The sequence below is a fragment of the Pristiophorus japonicus genome, chromosome 22 (genome assembly GCF_044704955.1).
Source record: "Pristiophorus japonicus isolate sPriJap1 chromosome 22, sPriJap1.hap1, whole genome shotgun sequence".
Lineage (NCBI taxonomy): Eukaryota > Metazoa > Chordata > Chondrichthyes > Pristiophoridae > Pristiophorus > Pristiophorus japonicus.
Genome location: NC_091998.1, coordinates 18,454,517 through 18,480,483, shown reverse-complemented (window position 1 = coordinate 18,480,483; position 25,967 = coordinate 18,454,517). Strand labels below are relative to the sequence as shown.

General features: G+C 39.4%; 2 protein-coding genes across 8 annotated transcripts in view; one reads left to right on the top strand and one right to left on the bottom strand.

The window, feature by feature from the left end:
• The window catches only part of LOC139234881 (erlin-1-like), an 843,171-nt gene that overhangs the window by 215,283 nt on the left and 601,921 nt on the right, over positions 1–25,967 (top strand). The gene's annotated exons all lie outside the window — the stretch shown is intronic.
• Positions 1–25,967, bottom strand: part of LOC139234878 (adenosine kinase-like) — a 274,129-nt gene that overhangs the window by 51,878 nt on the left and 196,284 nt on the right. For 5 of the 7 annotated variants that reach the window (XM_070865696.1, XM_070865692.1, XM_070865693.1 and 2 more), the window contains one exon: positions 9,378–9,548. The exons of the other annotated variants lie outside the window; for them this stretch is intronic. In XM_070865696.1, the coding sequence (XP_070721797.1) occupies positions 9,378–9,548 (171 nt within the window). The remainder of the gene's footprint in view (positions 1–9,377; positions 9,549–25,967) is intronic. 7 annotated transcript variants of the gene reach the window in all.

The window sequence follows — 25,967 nt, the reverse complement described above, 5'->3', positions numbered from 1 at the left end:
GTGGAGGGAGTGAATGTTTAAGGTAGTGAACAGGATGCCGATCAAGCGGGCTGCTTTGTCCTTTATGGTGTCGAGCTTCTTTAGTGTTGTTGGAGCTGCACTCATCCAGCCAAGTGGAGAGTATTCCATCACACTCCTGACTTGTGCCTTGTAGATAGTGGAAAGACTTTGGGGAGTCAGGAGGTGAGTCCCTCGCTGCAGAATACCCAGCCTCTGACCTGCTCTTGCACCCACAGTATTTATGCGGCTGGTCCAGTTAAGTTTCAAGTGTCGTATTTTGTTATTTATGCATTCAAATGCATATAACGCAGTCTAACAGCAATTAGATAGTACAACAGGTTAGAATATAGTTCTAATCACTGCTTGAATGCAGATTTGAATCCACCCAGGCTAATATGATGAAAGCCTCTCCTCTTTGCTGGTAGTTAAATGTCCGAAGTAAGATTGAGCATACAAGGAGATTGCTCAACCTGCAATCAGTGTTTTGCCGTCTCACACATTGGCAATCTCACTCAGAGACAACAGCAACAGATGAGAAATGTAAAAATGTCACACTGATATCACAGGGTTTGCTCTTAGACTGGGGTTAAAGTGCTCTTTGGAAGCAGATTACAGGCAGATTTAGTTTGCATCTGGCAATGCTACAAATTGTCTGGAACAGTGATGTCAATACTAGGCAGTGAAAGTAAGAAAACATTATTTTACTCCACAACACTGACTTCCTTTGCTCAGATGAATTTGAGTTAATGTTTAAAAAAATCACAAAAAAATGACCAAAATGTTAAGAAATGAGATTACAAGTACACTAAAAAGTCACATGCATCATAAATTGTAAACCTTGGCAACACTGGTTGTAGTCTTAAAATTTTCCAGAGATTTCTGGCTCATAAAAGCTACGTTTACAGTATATGAAAATTGAAGCCAAATTTCTGTGGAAAGTTTATTGTGCATCTTATAAACCCAAATGAAATTACAGTGGCCGAATGGACCCCAGAGTGCACTGTACTAAGGAAAAGCAATTGCTCATATAATAAAGGTATTTACTGTTGTTAAAGACAACAATCCTGGCGTTATCACTTCCAGACCCGAAAGCTATATTAAGCATTATTTTAGCTGAGGATAGTAGATACCACTGAAGAAACTTGCAAGGATATCAAGATTAACACAAAAAGCTTTTACAGTTATATTAGAAGAAAAAATGTAGTCAAGGATAATTTAGACCGTTTAAAAACAGATGTGGGTAATATTGCATATGATAATAAGGAAATGGGAGACTTGTTGAATAAATATTTTATTTCAGGCCTCACAGTAGAGGAATAGGATAATATACCTGACATTCCTGGGAAAGTAATAATGAATCAGGGACTGGAACTCACGAAAGTTAACGTAAGCAAGAAAACTGTATTAGAAAAAACAATGGCACGAAAGACTGATAAGTCCCCAGGATCTGATGGTGTCCATCCCAGGGTTTTAAAGGAAGTAGGTAAGGAAACTGCAGATGCTTTGGCCATAATCTTTCAAAGCTCTCTCGATTCAGGAATTGTCCCTTTAGGTTGGAAAATTGCAAATATAACTCCATTATTTAAGAAAGAGAAAAAACAGGAAATTATAGATCTGTTAGTCTTACATCTGTTGTGAGTAAGTTATTTGAATGTATAATTAAGGACAGAGCGACTGAGCACTTAAAGAAATTTGAGATGGTTCGAGAGAGCCAAAATGGATTTGTAAAGGGTAGGTCATGTCTAATGTACCTAATTGGATTGTTTTTGAGGATGTAACTAAAGTAGCATACAGGGGAATGTCTATGGATTAAAAAAAAATTCATTCACGGGAAATAGGCATTGCTGGAAAGGCCAGCATTTAATGCCCATCCCTAATTGCCCTTGAGGTGGTGTTGGTGAGCCGCCTTCTTGAACTGCTGCAGTCCGTGTGAAAGTATTTCAACAATGCTATTAGGTAGGGAGTTCCAGGATTTTGATTCAGCAATGATGAAGGAATGGCAATATATTAACAAGTCAGGATGATGTGTGACTTGGAGGTGGTGGCTATAGTTTTCATGGACCTCCAAAAGGCATTGATAAGATTCCATATCAGAGACTGTTAGCTAAAATTAAAGCTCATGGAATTGAAGGCAAATTATTGATCTGGTTAGGAGATTGGTTAGGTGGTAGAAGACAAAGGGCAGGGATAATGGATGTTCTGGAATTGGAAGTGACTAGTGCAGATCCCAAAAGGATCTGTGCTGGGGACACAACTATTCATTATATTTATGAATGACTTAGATAAGATAATAGAGGGCCATATATCCAAGTTTGCCAATGAGACAAAGATTGGTAGCAAAATAGATGGGAGCATAAAATTGCAAAGAGACATTGATCGATTAAGTGAGTGGGCAAAAATGTGGCAGATGGATTTCAATGCAGATAAGTGTGAGGTGATCCATTTTGGACCACAAAGGATTGATCAGAGTATTATTTAAATGGTGACTAGCTAGGAACATTGGAGGTCCAAAGAGAATTGTGTCCATGTACACAGATCATGAAACTCTAGTGGTCAGGAACAAAAAATAATCAAAAAGGCAAATGGAATGTTAGTGTTGAGAGCTAAAGGGCTGGAGTATAAAGAGGAAGTTTTGCACCAGATAGACAAAGCACTGGTTAGACCACATCTTAAGCACTGTTTACAGTTCTAGGCCCTGCATTTTAGAAATGCTATATTGGCCTTGGAAGGAGTGCAGTTCAGATTCACCAGAATATTACTAAGGCTCCAAGGGTTAAATTATCAGGAGATCTCTCCCCTGGAATATATTTTGTTGATCTTTTTGGACTTTTAAAGGAATTGATAGAGACTTTTTCCCATGGAAATGGGGTGGGGGTGCGAAAGAGTCTAGGACAAGGAGACATAATTAAATTTAGAGCTAGGCCAGTCTGGAAAGAAGTTGGGAAACACTTCATGCAAAGAGTGTCAGAAGTGCAGAACACCCTCCCACAAATAGCAGCAGATGCTCGCTCATTTAATCATTTTAAATCTGAGATCGATAGATTTTTGCTAGACTAGGGTATTAAGGGATATGGACCCCGAACTTGGTGGAAGCTAAGTTCTGCCCAAAGGACCGCTGAGATACCGGACAGGACTTTGGGCGGGAGTTTCATGAAAAAGTCCTGGAAAGACAGCCTGGCAGCAAAAAAGCAACGTACGCCCCGAATCTGGGCGGCAGCTCCCAATCTCGGCGGCAAATGCAATCCTCGGCAAAGTACCGCCGAGGACTGAGTCGGGCCCAGGGAGGGAGGAATATATAAAATTTAAAATTTTCAAAAAAAAAAAAAAAGAAAACACTGGAAAACTTTCATGGCACCTATCCACCTAAATCACTGGAAAAAAAATAAAGACGTTTACGAACCTTTTTTTTTTGCAGGTCTTCTTAATTACCGTTGAGGTTCGACCTGCCTCCACGCGGCGGTTCTTCCCCCTGCTGCAGCGGACTCCCACCAGGACCAAACTGGCAGCTCGGTGGGCGAGAGGACACAGTCCCCAGCGGTCTTCCCTCCCCGCCGGCGGGAGGTCTCCACCAAACTCGATCGGAGGGGAGACCGCCCAGAAAACTCGCCGGGAGTCAGCAGCAGCGGCCGATAAGTCCACCAACTTCGGGGCCATGGAGTTACAGCTCAGAACAAGTCAGCTGGACTGCATGGGAACTTTGGAATTTTATTTATTAATGTCAAGAAAGGCAATGGCTCGCTCAAGATTAAAACTGAATTGGTATTCAGTTGTCAGTGAATGGAACTCAAGACAAGTAGTAATTTTGTCATACTGCTGCCTGAAATGAACAATTTTTACAGATCACATTGCTAACCAATATATCTCTCACATGCCATATTAAATTTGATACTCTGGATGAACCTATCCTTTTCCCAGAGCTCCCTGGATGCAATAATCGATTTTCTTTCCTTGTGACTCTCTTATTAGTACATTGCCAAGTCAAATGATGACTCACACACTATAGATTATTAATCACCGCAGGAATCCTTGTACAATATCAAAGCACGTCAAGAAAACCTTTTTGAAAATAGCGTATTTATGATTTGGACCACAAGTAACTAAATAAATAGGATACTCTTCAGTTATTCCTTGCATGTAGTACAGTAATGGGTTATTCATCATTCTCCATACTAAGTTTCACAAATGCTACCACCTATTTTGATCTATCGCTTAAGCTCCCTTGAATCTTTGATACTAAGCAGTTTTATTATTTTAAAACATGGTAGTGCTCTACTACACAAGTGCCCCAGCATTCCAGGCCATAGAATGGCAAGTTGATGCACACGATTCCATACTGCAACTTCTTCACCTTAGCTAAGGTTCCGCGAAATGACATTTTGAAAAAGCTAGCAGAGGGAGGGACAATCAAAAGTACAATCAAATTACATTGTTCTCGTACACCTCCAAATAGACAACTCAAGCATACCAATTGGCAAAGACTGGGAAACATCACCTGTCTGCTCTTGGCTATGGAATGGTTTGTGATTCACTGACCTAAGAGATATGCAAGTAGAGATGAAATAAAATGGGAACTGTGACACAGTTCCAATGCATGCAGACATAGGAAGAACAACACTAGTGTCTGAATTTCAGTTGAGAATAATTTGGAAAGCATAAAAAGTATCTGTAATATAATGTAGGATTAATTCCACAATTTCAGCAGGGAAGTAGTGCTAAAAGAGCACACAGGTCAGTAACAGGGCCAAAATATTGCAATCCCAATTTGTTGTTTCCAGAAAGTGGGGCACAACGTATAACACTGAATGATAGAACTCAAATCTTTGAGGACAGTTGCCCAGCAAGATCCTTCACCAACACAACATATTTAATCTACTTCAGGCAGAAATTCATCTTTGTAAAAAAAAAAATTGTATGCATTGTCTCACACCTAAATTTGTTTTCTCACCCCCTAACCTGCTAATCATGTGAGCTGGTGAGCAAAAGGAATTTCAGAATTGGTCATTCTCAAAGATTACGACATGTCAGAGCAATAGGTGTAATCTCAAAGTACTTATTTAACAAAACAAATTCTAGCATACTGAAGTTGAGATAGTTGCAAAAGCTGGGGGGTAGGTGGGAAATGACAACTGAATTAAAAGTACAAAGAATTGATGTGATCAGTGTTACTGCAATTTTCCTATCAAAAATGGGGAATATAGTTCCGAACTGATCATGAGCTATTTTGCTGAAAACATTCGCCTTTAACATTATGGATAATCTTACCAACAAAGTAAATCCCATATGCTGCCTTCTGTCATTTCCCCCACCCTCCAAGTGTTTTTAAATGTCTGAAAACGTTATTAATTGCCATTTCCTCCCTATTGCCACATCTTGCACAAGACTTTCATGCATATGTGCACCATTTTCTTGTCACATAAGTCAGATAGCAAGTGTACATCACCATCTAATTGTCAATGAAATCTAAGTCCCCGCAAAATTGCAGCAGCAGCTAATGTTAACAGTGACAGTTTATAATTTCACAGCAATTTTATCACTAAAGCATTCAGCTTGAATATTTCTCAACACTGCATCAAACTGTTACTGCCATTGTATGCTTATCATCACTTTTATGTTCATCGAATTGAGAGTGACAATCTAAGAATTTGGTGCATTAAGATGTAAATGATCAATAAAGAATTTATTTTAATTTCTTTTCAATAGTCCAATAGTTCAGGAAATGCACCATTACTTCATAAAATATTGTTTTGCATATTTGATATTTTTGTAATTTGCAAGTGATTATAATAGTACTACAATGTAATAGTCTAGAAAAACTGGATACATTGTCAATATAAAATGAAAATAAAACATAAAATAGTGTTACTATTCTGTTAATGGATGCCACTGGAAGAGGTAGTAACTTAACTACATCATGCTACATCTACAAAGTGTATTGAATTAACTGTTTTGTCAAATTTGACTTAAAAGTAAATTGCGTTTGACAAATGTAAGTTTTTTTTTAAATAAGTGAGAAACTGAACAGTAGATGCAGCTCATATAGATTTTTAGAAGACGTTTGATCAAGTGCTGCACAAGAGGCTTGTTACAAAAATTCAGGCGTATGGTACAAGAAGAATTCAGTAACATGGATAGAAATTTAGTTGATGGATGGAAATTTTGGCGTTTAGCAATGTGTACTGTAAAAGACTTCAGGAAAATACATAGTATTAGTGGAACGGGCAGATACAATTTAGTGTGGATATATTTGAGTCAATATATTTTGGAAGGAAAAACGAGGAATGGGAACATACACTCAATGGAAAGATACTGAAGGATATGGATGAAAAGAAGAAACGTAAGATTCAAATATATAATTCTTAAGTGCAAGTGCAGGTAGATAAAACCATACAAAAGACGAACACTATTTTGGTCTTTAAAAATATTGTCAGAGTACAAGAGTGACAAAGTAATGCGCCAGAATTTACGGTGTCTTTGATGGCACACACTATCGAAAGCCTTCTGAAATGCTCTGCAAGCTCTGGGTTCCCGCACGAGTGAAAACCCGGAATTTGTGATGTCAAGGTACATCTTGACAGATCATCCGAACAGACTAGAAAATCACTTTCGCTGGCGCAGAGTTGGGCTATTTGCCCAACTAATGCCCAGCAATTGCTCACGAATCTCTTACGGCTAGTAAAAGCAGGTGAAGGGCGGCTTTCACCAGCATAAGGGTGATTATAAATTGTAAATTAAAAATGTAAAAATTAAAAATGACGCACAAACATTTAAAATTAGTTTATGCAAATGTTTAAAATTATTTTTCAAAAAATTAACATGTTATTGTATTTCCTGTAATAAAGGGGCTTTTAATTGAATTTGAAAATCAGAACATTTATATTTATTAGAGTTGTCTAAATTGCTTAATTATTTGGGTATTCCATTAGAGTTCATTGGGGATTCTATTCAGAAATGGAATCTGCCTCTCTCATTCAAGGGCTTAGTCCACGTCATCCCAGGGTCGCTTCTGAACCGGTTGCATCCCTGGGATCCATGGGCCATTCTGCATGGAGGCCCAGAACCTGAACTATCTGCAGCTTTGGAGCCAGGGGGTAAGCTCATAAGGTGTTTCGCGGGTCGGCCGACCGCAAATTCAGGTCCAATTATAAATTGGTATAAAACATTGGCTAGGTCCGTTTGCTGTTTTGATCGCCCCATTATAGAAAGGGCTTTTAGGCCATAGAGAACGTACAGCATAGATTCGTGAGCATGATGCCCGATTAGGAAATTATAGTCATGAGGAAAGATGAGATACTGGAACTATTTCCACTGGAACGGAGAAGGGTTTTGATAGATGGAATAAGGCAAGACTATTTCCTCTGATTGGGGAGTCAGTGACGAGGAGTTATCCATTTAAAATTGTCACAATGCGAGTGATTAATAGAAACTTCTTTACATGGTGGGAGCGTGGGAAGCTTTGCCACAGGGAGCGATTGAGGCACAGACCAATGCATCTTCTAAAGGAAAATGTAATAAATATTTGAAGCAGAGGACAATAAGGTATTATGGGGAAAGAGCGAGCCAGTAGAAACATAGAAAATAGGTGCAGCAGTAGGCCATTCGGCCCTTCGAGCCTGCACCACCATTCAATAAGATCATGGCTGATCATCACCTCAGTACCCCGTTCCTGCTTTCTCTCCATACCCCTTGATCCCTTTAGATGTAAGGACCATATCTAACTCCCTTTTGAATATATCGAACTGGCATCAACAACTCTGTGCGGTAGAGAATTTCACAGGTTAACAACTCTCAGTGAAGACGTTTTTCCTCATCTCGGTCCTAAATGGCTTACCCCTTATCCTTAGACTGTGTCCCCTGGTTCTGAACTTCCCCAACATCGGGAACATTCTTCCTGCATCTAACCTGTCCAGTCCTGTCAGTATTTTATATGTTTCTATGAGATCCCCTCTCATTCTTCTAAAACTCCACTAAATACAGGCCCAATCGATCCAGTCTCTCCTCATATGTCAGTCCTGCCAAACCAGGACTCAGTCTGGTGAATTTTCGCTGCACTCCCTCAATAGCAAGAACGTCCTTCCTCAGATTAGGAGACCAAAACTGAACACAATATTCCAGGTGAGGCCTCACCAAGGTCCTGTACAACTGCAGTAAGACCTCCCTGCTCCTATACTCAAATCCCCTAACTATGAAGGCTAACATACCATTTGCCTTCTTCACCGCCTGCTGTACCTGCATGCCAAATTTCAATGACTGATGTAGCATGACACCCCTTTTCCTAATCTGCTGCCATTCAGATAATATTCTGCCTTCATGTTTTTGCCACCAAAGTGGATAACCTCACATTTATCCACATTCTACTGCATCTGCCATGCATTTGCTGACTCACCTAACCTGTCCAAGTCACCCTGCAGCCTCTTAGCACCGAATTGTGCTTATCAACATGTTACAGAATTTCAGGGAATGGTAGCATAGTGGTAATGTCGCTGGAGCAGTAATCCAGAGGCCTGGACAAATGATCCAGAGACATGAGTTCAAATCTCACCACGGCAGCCGGGGAAGTTAAATTCATTTAATTAAATAAAAAGCTAGTATCAGTAATTGTAACCATGAAACATCACGAATTGTCGTAAAAGAACATCTGGTTCACTAATGCCCTTTAGGGAAGGAAATCCGCCATCCTTACCGGTCTGACCTATATATGACTCCAGACTCACAGCAATGTGGTTGACTCTTAAGTGACCTAGCAAGCCACTCAGTTGTATACAACCACTACGAAAAAGAATAAGAATAAAAAAACTGGACGGATCGACCTCAGCTCTGATATGCTACCTAATTGCGCTAATCAACATGTTACATAATCCCATCTTCACACTGAGGACACCCTCCATCGTATTGTGTGGCACTATCACCGTACTAAATGGGATAGATTCAGAACAGATCTAGCAGCTCAATACTGGGCAGCCATGTGGGATTGGTTTTGAATTGCTGTTAAAAAAGAATCAGCTAGGACACGGTATACTAGAAATCCTGCTGTGCTGTAAACTTGCATGGTTCTATGACTTAGGCAGTCTAATATTGGACTCCTAAACAATAACATAAATCCTAGAATTAACAGTTTAAGCTTGAAACGTTAAAGGAAAACTTTTCTGGTATAATTTAAGTATGTAATCAGAGTCCTGATCTACACTTAAATTACTTCAAAATGTATTGAAATGATTCAAAGCAAATTCATTGTGACTGTCACTCAACAGTTCCACTCTGTAGAAAATTAGTAAAGAGAGCATGACTGTCTTTAATCATGTAATGAGTGCTGACTTTCCAATTAACCTGCATTAACTATTGATTAAAATCCACTACATTTATAAAAAAAAACAACAAACCGTCTCGTTTCCAAATAGGATATCAACGTAAGGGATAATTTTCATCAGGTCCTCTTTAAAAAACTGAGAGATGAATGGGGCAGATAGATTTAGGCCCAAGATCTTATTGCTTTCAGAGACATGAGTTGCCACTTTCAGAATGGATTCTGTTGACACTGTAATAAAGAATCCCTAGAAGAGAACAAAAGATGCACACTGTTACTGGCTGTTGGAGAATACATTTGAAACAAAACCTTTATGCAAGAAACTATAATGGTCCCAACAGAGAGACAGTTTATTAACGGTTTGTGTCCCAATAACTGCATTTCAATACTATTGGTCCGGATTTAGCTGTAATAATAACGACGAGGCCATCGTGCTTGCTGTTATTACAGGGTAAACCTAATAACTTCTGGCATCCGCAGCTGTGCAGGAAGTCCAGAAGTTGCTGTCAGAGATACCCTGCACCTGCACACGGAACCCTCTTACCGACCTTGCCGATAAACCTGGCACTGAAATTACTGTAATGGTGTGAAGTTGGAGTAAATTACCCACTAGTTCTGCACTAAAAATGGCTGAAAAGTTAGGGCAAGTGCATTCAGGAATAATTAAGTAATAAGTGATAATTACTGCTGAACAATCCCTATGGCCCTGAAAAATAATTTTACAAGTATGGAGTCTCATTCCCTCAGAAGAAAATTAGTTTTGGAGATTTTTTTAAGTAAATCATTTTTTAAAGTTTTTTCTGTCTGTCTCTTTTATCTCTCCCTTAATCCCATCAGTATTTCCTAATCTTTACTTTGCTTCCGTTCATGATTTAAATATAATTTATAATTCCTGTTTTTTACTTCTTGGTTTAGACTCTGCGTGACTCAGTGCAGATTCGTAAATCTGATTGGTTGAACAACCTCGCTGTTGCTTTACCTGCTCAGACGCCACAGATCCACTGTAGAGAGTTACCGACCTTGAAACAGTCGCCAGATTAGCAGAAATCTCTGCTGACAAGCCTGCAAAAAGTCTGTAGGCAACTGTACGTGAGGTGAAGGCCGCAGAGAGGAAAATCCGAGCCATTGTTTTATTATTAAGGCAAACAACATGCTAATACAAAAGCAATATGTTCAGGCAAATTTGAAGTAAAGTAACAAGTACTTTATATCCTTCATAGAAATTCTTAAACATTTTATTCACCAAAAATATAGTTAAGGGTCAATTCAGTGAATTATTTATCCTGATAATCAAAATCAGCAATTACTTAAATTTTAAAAAGCTGAAGGTAACAAGAATGCACTTTGCATATGCTCTTGAAAGATACACACTATGTTTACAATATTGCTACAACACAAGTGCACACTTCCACTCTAACTGTATATTACGCTGCAGTTGCACTGCAGGATTCGTTTGGATGGTACATGCATTGAGAGCTATGTGAACAGGCAGCACAAATGATGTTGCCTTCACCACACCAGATAATTTCTTCATTAACAACGAACAGACTGTTCTGTCAGTATACAGCAACTGTTGTGACGTTAGAGATGTGAGACACGTACTGAAGCCAAATCCTAATGGTTCCAGGTATCATGAACATTTTGCACTGTTGCAAATCCAAAACCAAATGCAGGATTGCGCAATGTGCAGTATATCTGATATCATCATCATCATCGGCAGTCCCTCAGAATCGAGGAAGTCAGTAAACAAACAAGGCAAGAAGATATTCAAGATTTCTTTTCAGCTTGGCTCCGTGGCAGAAGTCATGCCTCGGTGTCAGAAGGGTGTGGGTTTAAGCCCTACTCCAGGCTAGAGTACAACCTAGACCAATACGCAATGCAATACTGTGGAATTGCTGCATTGTTGCAAATGTCAACGTTCAGATGCATCGGTCAACACCACCTACCTGTTCAGGTCATCATAAAAAAATCCCATGACAATATTAAAAGAACATTTATCACTCAAACAACACCACCAAAAGAAAGTAACTGCTCGTTATTTATGGGACCTTTCTGTGTGCAAATTTACTGTTACGTTTGCCAACTTAACAATAGTGACTAGACGTCAAAAGTAATTCAATGGTTATGATGCTCTTTGGGATGTCCTGGGGATATGAGAAGTGCTATACAAATGCAAGTTTTTTCTTTTTTCCTATTCATGTGATATGATGATTTGTACAACCGTCTTTCCCAATTTCACTCAAAGGTTAAAACCCCTTAACTTCTTTTTGCTGTGCTATATGTCGACTGCAGCTGTGATTTATGTGCTCCCTCCCTTCTGCCACTGTGACCCTGGCCAACCAAAAGGTTTGAGAGAAATTGTGTGATTCTGCCTCTGATTTGCATCCCCAGCAATAGAGAATGCTAAACTTTCACTGGGTACCTCCCCACACAAAGCGGAAAACTGGTGATAATCTTTTTAGTGCAATTAATTTGAATTTAAAATAATTCTGTCCATTACAGCCTTTTAGCTGACTTTTCTGTATTGGATGTTTCATGAGTTGTACTAATTTTCAACAACAAAATGTTTTTGAGATATACTTCCTCAATTTCTACACACTTCCAAGATTACATCCTGGATCCTTGCCAGTTTGGGCTAGGTTGTCAATCTTATCCTAATGTGTATGTAAAACAGCACCTCTTCAGCTCTGTTGATACTAACATCCAGATTAAATTCAATCCAAATTAATTTCCCCACATTTTGCATAAAAACAATTTGTTCAAAAGTACTTGAAAAGCTAATTGAAACTGAAGAAAAATACCAACGCAGTAGCTTTGTTTTCAACAGCCACAAATGAATCCTGGGACAACAAAGGCAAGACTATAGTGCAACCATTAATTAACTGGATTCAGTACAGGCCAAAAGAGCCTTCCAAAAGGTTTATGTTTGGATTCACTCTGATTTAACGAATTCCCATATGCGAACTGAACTTCAAATAAAACTATTACATTGTTATTATGTAATATAAACGGCTGAAGTGGACAGCGCAATTCCCTTGCGTGTTCTGGAAAGACCCACAATCCTCACACATCCTTGGAAGTCAGAAGACCTTAAACACAAATAATGATGCACTGGTATATTTCCTCCAGCACCTCAATACAATCAATGTAAATTATTGCTATTCACCAATACAACAACTGTTTCTACAGTATGTGAAGTGGCATTTCCAGTATACGAATAAACCTCTCTCAACTTCAGCGGCAGTATTTCAAAATACTTGTAAATGGAACTTTAACATATGGCACAATCTGTGCAACCTGTTGTATACTTTCCTTTTAGAATGCACTAACTTTCAGTGTGGTGATGACCTCTGAAAAACAGAGGACTGCTGCCAACGGCCGGAAGCTGCGCAGATGCAATCTGCGCATTAATGTGGAAGCTCCAACAACCAGAGGCTGTACAGGAGCATTCTGTGCATTAATCTGGAAGCTAATATGATGATGCTTCTGCTTCACCACCTCCCCCCCACCCCGACCCAGAAACCGCAAGTCCCAAAAGCCTGCTCCATTCTCTGCATTTTTTCCTACAGTCCCGGAGACCGGCTCCGTTCCTGCCATTTTTCCCCCAGGGCCCTTGAGCCCCGAAGATCTGCTCCGTTCCCAGATTTTCCCCCCCGCAGCCCACGAGTCGCAAAGTGAACAACCAAACTTCGTTGGCAGCAGTTATTGCCTTTATTTAAAATTACAGGACATTTCCATGTTAGCAATGGGGGAGCTGTGGGAGTTCCATTTCAAGTCAGAGGAGATAGAGATCCAAAATCTCAATAGTATAAGGATTGAAGTTAAATCATCAGGTCTAAAAGATGCTAGCCATTGACTGGATTTGAGAGAGGCATGAAGAGGTGCTCTTTCAAAACTGATTGACAGTGTCCCAATGAAGGCCATGGCGGAAATCAAAGGACAGTGATTTAATCACTGCAAGGCAAAAGAAATTAAGGGTGCTCGTACTGAAGGAATGCTAGTGCTATGATTGCATGACATTAGCAATGGAGTCATATATGCAAACAGAGCAGGAGTCAGAGAGCAGAGAAGGAACAATGGCAGCTAGGAGTGTGTCACAAAATTTGCAGATGACACAAAGAATAGTGGGAAAGCAGGTTGTCTCGAGGAAACAGGGAGGCTGCAAAGAGATTTAGATAGGTTAAGCGAATGGGCTAAGGTTTGGCAGATGGAATACAATGTCGAAAAGTGTGAGGTCATCCACCTTGGGGGAAAAAAAAACAGTAAAAGGGAATATTATTTGAATGGGGAGAAATTACAACATGCTGAGGTGCAGAGGGACCTGGGGGTCCTTGTGCATGAATCCCAAAAAGTTAGTTTGCAGGTGCAGCAGATAATCAGGAAGGCGAATGGAATGTTAGCCTTCATTGCGAGAGGAATGGAGTACAAAAGCAGGGAGGTCCTTCTGCAACTGTATAGGGTATTGGTGAGGCCGCACCTGGAGTACTGCGTGCAGTTTTGGTCACCTTACTTAAGGAAGGATATACTGGCTTTGGAGTGGGTACAGAGACGATTCACTAGGCTGAGTCCGGAGATGAAGGGGTTACCTTATGATGATCGATTGAGTAGACTGGGTCTTTACTCGTTGGAGTTCAGAAGGATGATGGGTGATCTTATAGAAACATTTAAAATAATGAAAGGGATAGACAAGATAGAGGCAGAAAGGTTGTTTCCACTGGTCGGGGAGACTAGAACTAGGGGGCACAGCCTCAAAATACAGGGGAGCCAATTTAAAACCGAGTTGAGAAGGAATTTCTTCTCCCAGAGGGTTGTGAATCTGTGGAATTCTCTGCCCAAGGAAGCAGTTGAGGCTAGCTCATTGAATGTATTCAAATCACAGATAGATAGATTTTTAACCAATAAGGGAATTAAGGGTTAGGGGGGCAGGCGGGTAAGTGGAGCCGAGTCCACGGCCAGATTAGCCATGATCTTGTTGAATGGCGGAGCAGGCTCGAGGGGCTAGATGGCCTACTCCTGTTCCTAATTCTTATGTTCTTATGTTATGAGTGGAAGAAACGGTACTTTCTGGGCAAGGGGAACAGGCTTGAGACAGAAAATGCAGAAAAGGAAACAGATAAAAAAAATGCAGAAAGGCAGAAAATACATTGCTAACTCACAGGAGATATTTTGGTCTGGTTTGGATTACAGCTCTTTTAAATTAATGCTACTGTGGTGGCAGAAATTGTGATATGCATAGTTTCTGTTCCCCTCTGACTAACATGAATGCTTCACAGTCATAAAGGAAATGATGTAGCTGGTGACACATGAACAGAGTTCCAAAACAATCCAGTACAAATAATCCATCAACATATACAATGGGGAATACTGAAATATCTAGTTTATTCCTGCATGAAGACGACCTTCACAGTTCACTCATAGAACAAACTGAGTAATTCACCATTCCCAAGAGTGTATCATCTATATGCCAATGCTGAAAGTCCATTTCCCCAGTTTGCCTTGTTGAGATCTTGTTCACACAGATGTAGTTCAAGTGATACTGTCAACCTACTTATAATACACAACTGATTGCTATCAGGAATCTCTTACAGCAGCCTAGAGTTAACCAGCTCCGAGATTTGCTGATATGATGTAACACATCATTTTGTACCTAAATTTAACCTCTCCCAAGGTACAGAAAAAAACACACCATTTATTTGGTTTGCATTTTAGGTCTCTGATACATCTCTGTATGCAGTTAAATAATTGTATTTCATTAACATGAAAAATGGGAGAAATTTTCCCCATTATCCTTAGCACCCGATTTTATGACAAATTTATATTTTCAACACTGCAAACAAAGTCAGCTGATCAAAGCCTTACTTATCAGTACCATTTACATTCTACAAATTTGAATATGAAAACGGTTTCAACCTGCACAACTGAGTTTTGTTTTATTGCTCACCACGTTTTCCAATACAGCAAATTCAACATGGAACTAAAAATACTAAAGATCCCTTACTGAAGTTGTTTCAACAAATGGATTCTCACTTATTATATGGCACTTGCATAAGATATCTCTGTAGCTCTGCTATACCACCATAATTGTTTTCATCCCTGTAGCATACTTAGGGTACATGTGTCTACAACAATATTAAAACCATTTTGATGAATATTGTATTTACAATAGTTTGAGGATTCATTATGACTAATCTTATATTTATGCAACTGACTGGAAGATTAGCATAATAGAACAGCTCAACCAACAAATTTCTGTCATTTACACAGCAGTCGTCAGTTCTTAAATCAATGGTTAAAAATAATCTACCAGGAAGTCATCATGAATAATTATAAATTTATAACAGATCATCTGAAACCCCTTTTTAATCTATCTTATTGCTGACAAATTTGTTCTGTGGCTGTTAGCGTGACTAACGGCAATCTCTTTTTCTCTGCATGACATACCTGACAATTTAATCATTGGTTTTCCAATTTATTCTTCTGCCTGTCATTTTCATAGTATTTTCATTTTAAAATACTGCCACATTTATTCACTCAGGTTATTCCGCTGATGTGAAATGTAGCTTTTTTCTTTGGTCAATCAATTATACCCAATTCCAAATAGGAAGCTCATCACAAACTAATTATTCTAAGGATTAAACACTCCACAAATCAAATGTTCTGTAAGTAAGATAGATTATTATCTAGCAACAAAACTAAAACCACAATGTGTAGACCAGTATCCGCTTAAAAAAAGGTTGGGTTATATTGTGCTCACAAACAAAATGAGCCCTGGAGCAATTAGGATGGATTCATTTTGATGACACTGCCATCGTGCCACAATGTACAAAGCTGCGCTTCCCATTCACTACAATATAAACAGAATTCTTCAACTTTACATGCTGACTGTTGTAACTATTTTGCCATCCAGATTCTTTACAATCTAAAAACAGACACAGTTGTAACCATCTTTTTGTAAAAGAGGTCTGCTTTCTATTCATTTCAAGTTTCCACATATTTGAGGAAGCTATGAAATCACAAATATCTGAAAAGGCTCAGTCCAGGCAGTATAACTGACAAGAACTTACAAGTTATCTCCGAACAGGTATATTGATAACCCTTCTTTTTCCAGAGGTTTCAGTGCCAAGATGTCTCTCTCCTCACCAGAGGATTGTTCGACTACTATCATAACAGTCATGTCTTGACAGTAATGTCAGAGTCTACCAAGCTCTCTTTCAAATTGGTTTAGAAATAGTTTATCCCCTTTTCCACTTCCTGCCCAGAGTGAATACTTAGGCTTCAATCTGGTCTTTATGCATTTTGTAAGGTGCTGCATCCGTAGCTTGACACTATCATCCCCAATAACTTCTGGAATGTAGTTTCCTGAAAATTCTTTAATAGCAGAACATGACCAGCAAAAATTACAATCAGGGATGGTGATGGGAGAGAAAAAAATTAGTGACTAGGAGGACCTTCTTGCAGTTTATACACATTTAACTTTTCATAAAGCCAATACTTGGCTTTCACATTCACAACTATTCCAATACTTTCCTGGCTGGCCTCCGATATTGCACCCCCTAAACTTCAGCTCATTCAAAACTCTGCTGACCATATCCTATCCTACACCAGTCCACTCACCCATCACTCCTATCCCTTGCTGACTTATTTGGCTCCCCTTCCCCAATTGCTTCAAATTTAAACTTCTCGTCTTGTTTAAATCCCTTCAATGCCTCACCCCTCTTTATCTCCATCACTCCAGCCCTAAAACCTTCCCAAAATTCTATTACTCTAATTCTGGTCTCTTGTGCATTTCCATCCCTTTGCTCCACTGGCGGCCATGCCTTCAGCCACCTAGACCTCTCGGTCTCTCTACCTCTTTCTGCTCCTTTAAGACTCTCCCAAAAATCCACTTCTTTGACCAAGCTTTTGGTGACTGTTCGTAATATCTCCTTCGTTGGCTCGGGGTCCATTTTTTTCATAACCCCACTGTAAAGTGTCTGTAATGTTTTTCTCTGTTAAAGGTGCCACATAAATGCAAGTTGTTGTTATTGGTCACCAGAAAAAATGCAACCTCACTACAGAAAATGGATGAAGATTACAGTAATTGCCAAAAATTACAGCAAAATATTAGATGTAAGCATTTCAGAAAAAATTTTATGAAATGGAATCTGCACAACTCGGTGTGAAAGAGGTAGATTTATGAAGCTGACAGATCTGTAAATGTGGCACTTTATCTCATACTCCTTCCAATAAAATAACATTTCCTACCATAATGCATTCAGAACTGTAATAAATGATCTTAAACCATAAAGAACAAACTGTACTGAAACATTCAGAACAGTCTGAAAGCCATAAAACCATGCATTTTTTTTTTAATACCACCAAAATAGCAACCGCATGCTACAAGAAACTTGAAACCCATTTGACTGCCAGCAGCCCTCACTACTTGCTAAAAGACCATTCACCTTCTGCCAACCACTGGTCTGCAATGATTCCTTTGTTTTCTCCATTCTATGCATAGTTCTAAATGTTAACTGCAATTAAATATTTTTCTAGCTGGTTTACACTTCAACATTATTTTTCTGATGGCATATGCAACTTCAAATCACTATTCTGTTCTACGCTACCAGTTTTATACAGAGAACACGATATGTTAGCAAATAACTAGAACTCTAAACTTCAGTTATTTTGGGCATGACAGTATCCCAAAATAGATCTGACATCTTACATAACCGAATGAGCATAGATTCCTCCCACACTAAAGACTCAATTGGCAAAACACTTCACTAAAACATGCCTTGCTAGTTGCTTAAGTTCAATTGTTGAGAAACTTGCATGGAAGTCCTACTCACCCCAGCAAGAATTACTGATAGGCCTAGAATCAAGCCAAGGCCTTGCTTGCTCATCCTGTGTTCCTTAAACAAATGTATTCAGGCTGCTTCTTTCAGAAATCACACATAAAAAAGACAAAGGGGAAGAAAGAAGGAAGTGAAAAGAATCTGATGTAAGAGTCATAGAAAAGATTTGATTATAAACCAAAACAGGTTATTTTAACCCTGTATAATTAATTGGCAAGATCACATTTAGTACATCATGTACAGGTATGAGCACCCTATCATCAAAAGAACACTGATATGTTGAAGAAGAGCAACAGATTTAATTCTTCGGCAGATGAATCCAAATTGCAGAAATTCAAAACTGAAGATCGTTTTCAAAATCAGATATGATACAGGTCTTAAAAAAAAGACAGAAATGGATACATGATGTATCCAAATTACTTTGATTGTAAAACTAGAGAACATTTAGTTATAAACTAAATGGTACAATCCTACAGGGGGTGCACAAACAAGACAGTCCTAGGGATATGTGTGCACAAATCGTTGAAGGTGGCAGCGCAGTTTGAGAAAGCAGTTAAAAAGGCTTTCGGGCCCCTGGGCTTCAGAGGAATAGAGTACAAAAGTTTGGGAATTGTGAGGAATCTGGATAAACCACTGGTTCGGTCCCAACTGGAGTATTGTGTCCAATTCTGGGCACCACACTTTAGGAAGGATGTGAAGGTCTTAGAGAAGGTGCAGAACAGATTTATGAGAATGATTCCAGGAATGAGGGACTTCAGTTATGTTGATAGACTGGAGAAGCTGGGGTTATTCTCCTTGGAGCAGAGAAGGAGATTTGATAGAGGTGTTCAAAATCATGAGCGGTCTGGACAGAGTAGATAGAGAGAAAGTGTTCCCATTGGCAGAAGGTAACAGATAGTAAGAATTTCTACAAGTACATAAAAAGGAAAAGACTGGCTAAAGTAAATGTTGGTTCCCTAGAGGATGAGCCTGGGGAATTAATTTATGGAGAACAGGGAAATGGCAGAAACATTGAACAAATATTTTGTATCGGTCTTCTCGGTAGAAGACACTAAAAACATCCCAATAGTGGATAATCAAGAGGAGGGAGGAACAATACAATCATTAATGAGGTAGTACTCGGTAAAAGAATGGGACTAAAGGCGGACAAGTCCTCTGGACCTGATGGCTTACATCAGAGAGTCTTAAAAGTAGTGGCTGCAGTGACAGTGGATGCATTGGTTATAATCTAATTTTAAAAAAAACCTGGATTCTGGGGCGGTCCAAGCGGATTGGAAAACCGTAAATGTAATACCACTATTTAAAAAAGGAGACAGACAAAAAGCAGGAAACTATAGACCAGTTAGCCTAACATCTGTCGTTGGGAAAATGCTGGAGTCCATTATTAAGGACATAAGTAGCATGACATTTGGAAAAACATAATTCAATCACGCAGAGTCAGTATGGTTTTATGAAAAGGAAATCATGTTTGACAAATGTTCTGGAGTTCTGAGGATGTAATGAGCAGGGTGGATAAGGGGGAACCAGTGGATGTGGTGTATTTGGATTTCCAGAAGGCATTCGATAAGGTGCCACATAAAAGGTTACTGCACAAGATAAAAATTCACGGGATTGGGGGTAATATATTAGCATGGATAGAGGATTGGCTAACTAACAGAAAACAGAGAGTCGGGATAAATGGGTCATTTTCCAGTTGGCATTTACAATATATATTAATGACTTGGATGAAGGGACCGAGTATAATGTAACCAAGTTTGCTGATGATACAAAGATGGTTGGGAAAGCAAATTGTGAAGAGGACACAAAAAATCTGCAAAGGAATATAGACAGCTTAAGTGAGTGGGCAAAAATTTGGCAGATGGCGTATAATGTGGGAAAATGTGAGGTTATCCACTTTGGCAAAAAAAAATAGAAAAGCAAATTATAATTTAAATAAAGAAAAATTGCAAAGTGCCGCAGTACAGAGGGATCTGGGGGTCCTTGTGCATGAAACACAAAAAATGCAGGTACAGCAAGTAATCAGGAAGGCAAATGCAATGTTGGCCTTTATTGCAAGGGGGATGGAGTATAAAAGTAGAGAAGTCCTGTTACAACTGTACAGGGTATTGGTGTGGCCACACCTGGAGCACTGCGTACAGTTTTGGTCTCCGTATTTAAGGAAGGATATACTTGCATTGGAGGCTGTTCAGAGAAGACTCACTAGGTTGATTCTGGAGATGAGGGGGTTGAGTTATGAAGATAGGTTGAGCAGGTTGGGCCGAGACGCATTGGAGTTCAGAAGAATGAGGTGTGATTTTATTGAAACATAAGATAATGAGGGGGCTCGACAAGGTGGATGCAGAGAGGATATTTCCACTGATAGGCGAAACTAAAACTAGGGGACATCGTCTTAGAATAAGGGGTCACCCATTTAAAACTGAGATGAGAAATTTCTTCTCTCAGAGGGTTGTAAATCTATGGAATTCTCTGCCCCAGAGAACTGTGGAGACTGGGTCATTGAATATATTTAAGGCGGAGATAGACAGATATTTGAGCGATAAAGGAATAAAGGGTTATGGGGAGCGGGCAGGGAAGTGGAGCTGAGTCCATGATCAGGTCAGCCACGATCTTATTAAATGGCGGAGCAGGCTCGAGGGGCCAGGTGGCCTACTCCTGCTCCTATTTCTTAAGTTCTAAGGGTCGGGAACCAGAGGACACAGATTTAAGGTGATTGGCAAAAGAAGCAAAGGTGATGGAAGAAAAAACTTTTTTTTTTTTTTTAAACGCAACGCGTGGTTGAGTTCTGAAATGCACTGCCTGAAAATGTAGTGGAGGCAGATTCAATTCTTATATTTCAAAAGGGAGTTGGATAAGTATCTGAAGGAAGACAAATTGCAGGGCTACGGGGAAAGGGCGGGTGAGTGGGATTAGCTGAGAGTCAGTACGGGCCCAACGGCCTTCGTCTGTGCTGTAACCATTCTATGATTCTATCAGTACAAAATTATCAAGCCCAGCAGCAAGTATGCGCACACGCAGACACACATATAGTAGTGAACATGCAGAACAGACTCCAAACAAAAGCTCATGCTTATGTTGATTAATCCCTTTAAAACATGTTGCACAAATATCTGTTCATAAGTTTTAAAGGGATAAGATCACAAGATAAATACAGATGCGGAAGGCCATTCAGCCCATATAATTCATTCGTCTCAAAGGCCCTTTAGTCTCCCCACTGTGGCATCCAATTGGTTCTTAAAGAATTCAAAGCTTTTAACCTGAACTACTCTACCAAAAGTCCATTCCATGTATAGCTTCTGCCTGATGCTGCCCAGGCAATCGAACCGTATGATTCCTTGGATCACCTTCATTGGGTGGGAATCAGTAGTATTAAAGAGAAAATAAAACTCCATGAACCTGAGGAGAGCGATAAGGGAAAAGCAGGGAGAACATTGCCAGTGTGAAATGGGGTAATGAAGATTATTCCAGGCGAAACCGGGAGCAGAAATGTGGCAGCCTGAAAGTGCTGGGGATGGGGGGGATGGGGTTGCGGAGAAGAGCACCAATGTGACTGAGTGGCTCCATTTTAGCAACAGAGTACCAAAGCATATTCAGAATAGCCCTCAATTTCACTGCAAGAAGTGAAGGAAGATCCTTGCAATTTTTGCCCCAACTGTACGCAATTTGTTAAGTGCACTGTGTGCAAGTCACCTGTAGTTGTGTAGCTTTAAGGTTAGGTTAATACTCAGGAATTTTGCTCGATTATCCTTGGGGACAAGGAGAAATTTCACCAAGCTTTATATTTTTGGAGGTTGGAACTCAGTAGTCACAATGGCAATGCTGAACTGAATGCTCTTTTCTCATGTGATACTTATATTTTTATTAAACTAAGGAAAATGTGAGTTTGTATCAAAGTGATAAAAACTGTAGGCAGAAACAAAATAATAGCTACTTAGATTTTAGGTTGGTAGCCAGATTATTTTCCAAAAGAAAACAAAAACTAGTCACGCTGAGAAGATTTTACAACTTTTATCCAAGTTTCTTGTGAAATTCTAAGACTAATGTCGAATGAAGTTCTGTTGTTATAGCTAGCTGTTTATTACTTATTTTTTCAACGTTTGTGCTCATCAATGTAAGGGATTAGTGGAGCAAGAAATCAACTTCCATTTCAAGCACTCAGTGTCAGTATAATGAACCCAAGGATCTTCAAAGATAAACTGATTGACTACCTGCTTAAGCAGCGATGTTTCAGTTGTGAAAGCCATATTCATCTATAAGACAATTGTGAGCTGTAGTACTGAAAATAAAATGGTCTCATTTTAAACAGACCATTTAAAAAAAATGAAATAAACTGCTGTTGTCATGGTGGTTTAAATCAAGAAACCAAGGGATGGTTTTCTTTGGTTGCATTTAAGTACATACAAGCCTGATGGAAAATTTATATTGAATATTCTGCATAATGCAAGCATGTAACACTGACATTTTGGCTTTGTCAGGCTGTAGAAAAAAATCAGTTCCAAAGGCATTTGGATGTTTTAGCCAAACGGGGCTCATTTTCAGAAGAGCTAGCCAGCAAATTAACACAGCAAAACTTTTCGATAAAATTACACCATTTGTAATTCATATTTTATATTTCTGGCAATCAATTTGACTACCAATCATCAAACTTCAAGAGATCGTGTTCTGAAAGATTCTGAGAGCTTGGTAAGTGTATACAATCTCTGCCAAAACCATTCCAAACCTCCTCTTCTCCAACTTTTAAGCATGGCCTGAAATTGTACATACTTTATAATCACTGTGTCAAAACCAAATGTGAGTTTCTGTTATTTTTCTGTGACATTGCCCAAGGCTGCTGATGCTGTGCAATCCACATGGTTTATATTGCACAGGAAATTTGCATTGTCAGGACAACTCATTGGCACTCATTTTAAAATTCTGGTTCACACTTTGTTTCTAACTACTTCAACTTTTTGAATGACAAAGAAAGGTATGCAAGTGTAAAACAAAACTGTTGGCCTGCGCAGGCAGACTGAGCTGTTTAGCCATTAGCAGTGCAGCTTTTATTAGCTGTTAAGGACTGGATTGCAAAGGTGAGCCTTTGGGGAGTGAAGTTACTAAACCCTTGCATCTCCTGTCACAAATTTTTCTGTAACCTCAGAAACCGATACAAATGTTTGAAGATAACCTCCTTGATTAGAACACCCAAACTCACAATCAGTATTGCTCCTAATCAAGAGAACAATTTCATATCCATGTTCCCTACAAAGTTGGGATTCACATTATGGATGTTGAAGTGCAAATATTAGTTAAGAGTGGAATTCAAACTCAAATCTCAGCACTCCAATGTTCTTGTATTGCTAATCCAGGTTCACATTAGTTTAGTATATTTTAAATTCATGTGTATGGAGGGAGACAAGAAATTGGTGTTAGATAATTAAAACAAGATTTATTTTGAAGGCTTGCTCAAGTCGATAGGATAGCTACTAAATTCCACTGCCTGCTACCCTCCTTGGCTACCAACACAACAATCTTATCCTCAAGTGTGCAGCATTACCGAGGATGTACAACTGTGGCGACACTTAATGAATAAACGTATGCTTCCACCAATACAATATATTCAAAATGTATATCCAAAATGTACTCAAATATATAAAGTAAAAATCAAAATAGTAAGAAAGTAAGCACTGTAACATTGATGGAATTTTCAGTTAAACTAAGAGCAGGATGTTGAACAAAAGAATATCTGCTTCAAAGTGCTTGGTAGTTTTCAAATTAACCACAAAATCTCATTCATTAAAAGGAATGTCCATCGTATAAACAACCAGGGGCATGGATAAGAATTTTTCCGATCCCTTCCCTTTGAATCCCAATTGTTATATTCTACCATTCTGCCTAACTGGCTCCATTCACACAGGGCAGTGGAATATTTGGAATAGAGCCCTTGGAATACTATTTGCAGGTGAGGTGCTTCTGTGAGACAGGACAGATTGGCATGCTGTGATGCCACAAAGCACTCCACCTTGTGGCCTATTTAAGAATTATCCAAGTTCACTCAAGAAGAGATGAGTGGTGAGGAGATTTCCAGCTGGTGGCCTTCTGGGTTATCAATCCAACTTGCCTGAAAAGACTACAGCAATTCCAATTGGCTAAAATGTTACAAATTCTGAGGAGCAGCACTGTTCATATATTTTCAAATAATTCATAATACAATCATGTCCACGGAATTCCCATTGCACCTTATTTTAAAAACACATTTGATTGGATTGCTTGTAACAGATTCTCCAATTATAAAAGAATAAAAGCCCGGAATTTGTGGTAATAATAACGGTGAGGCTACCAGTGATCATCGTTATTATGAGGTAAATCGGACAGCGACTTCTGACGTCTGCACATGCTCAGTTCAATGTGGAAATCCGGAGGTTGCTGCCAGGGATACCCTGATTCTCCACCGAGTGCGCTGTTGCAATCCTCGCTGCTAAGACTTGGCACTGAAATGACTGCAATGGCATGAGCGTGCTGTACTTTCCACTAATGCCCCACTAAAGATGACTGAAAATGTTAGGGCTGGTGTATTCAGGAATAAGTGAGTTTTAACGATGTGATAAGTGATAATTACTGCTGAATCTCTCTGGCGCTGAAAAATTAACTTTACAAGTGTGGAGTCTCATTTCCGCAGAAGAAAATTAATGTTGGAAATTTAAAAAAAATTAAAATCATACTTTTTTTACGTTTCTATCTGCATATTTTATCTCTCTCCCTCAACTCCATCTGTATTTCCCAATCTTCATTTCACTTTCTGTACATAATTTAAATCTAATTTATATTTCCTGCTTTATAATTCCTGGTTTGGACTCTGCGTATCAGTAAGGATTCTTCAATCTTGTTGTTAAAGAGCCTTGCTGTTTATTTCCTTGCTCACAGACTGCACAAATGCCCTTTAGAGGGCCCCGCGCTACAACAGACACCAGATTAGAGGAAGTTCCGCTCAAAGGCCGATCAAAACTTTAAGGGCAGCTGTCAGCGAGGTGAATGGCGAGTGTCGTTCCTTCGCCGCTGACCACATTCAAGCCAATATAATTTGGAGTTATATGAAGTTTTGTCTCTGAACTATATACTACCACAGACAATGAAATTGGAAAAATTCCTTGAGATTCAAAACAGGCGATTGGCTTCATAGCAGGGGATTAGCAATGCCAAGCTAATTCCACACAGTAATTTGGTCTTGATTTAAATATGAAAATGTACAATAAGCATACCAGCACACATGAACAGGGAAAGCGCTTGGTGCAAGTAATCTTTGCCAACAACATGGCTATAGACACTTGTTCCACAATTTGTACACATTGACTTAACATCATGGCACCAGGTAGGTAAAGGGGATGAGGGAATAGAATTCCTACAATGTGTACAAGACTCCCTTCCAACACGTGAATTGGCTAAGATAGATTGGCGAATGATACTTAAGGGGTTGACTGTGGATGGGCAATGGCAGACATTTAGAGACCGCATGGATGAATTACAACAATTGTACATTCCTGTCTGGCGTAAAAATAAAAAAGGGAAGGTGGCTCAACCGTGGCTATCAAGGGAAATCAGGGATAGTATTAAAGCCAAGGAAGTGGCATACAAATTGGCCAGAAATAGCAGCGAACCTGGGGACTGGGAGAAATTTAGAACTCAGCAGAGGAGGACAAAGGGTTTGATTAGGGCAGGGAAAATGGAGTACGAGAAGAAGCTTGCAGGGAACATTAAGGCGGATTGCAAAAGTTTCCATAGGTATGTAAAGAGAAAAAGGTTAGTAAAGACAAACGTAGGTCCCCTGCAGTCAGAATCAGGGGAAGTTATAACGGGGAACA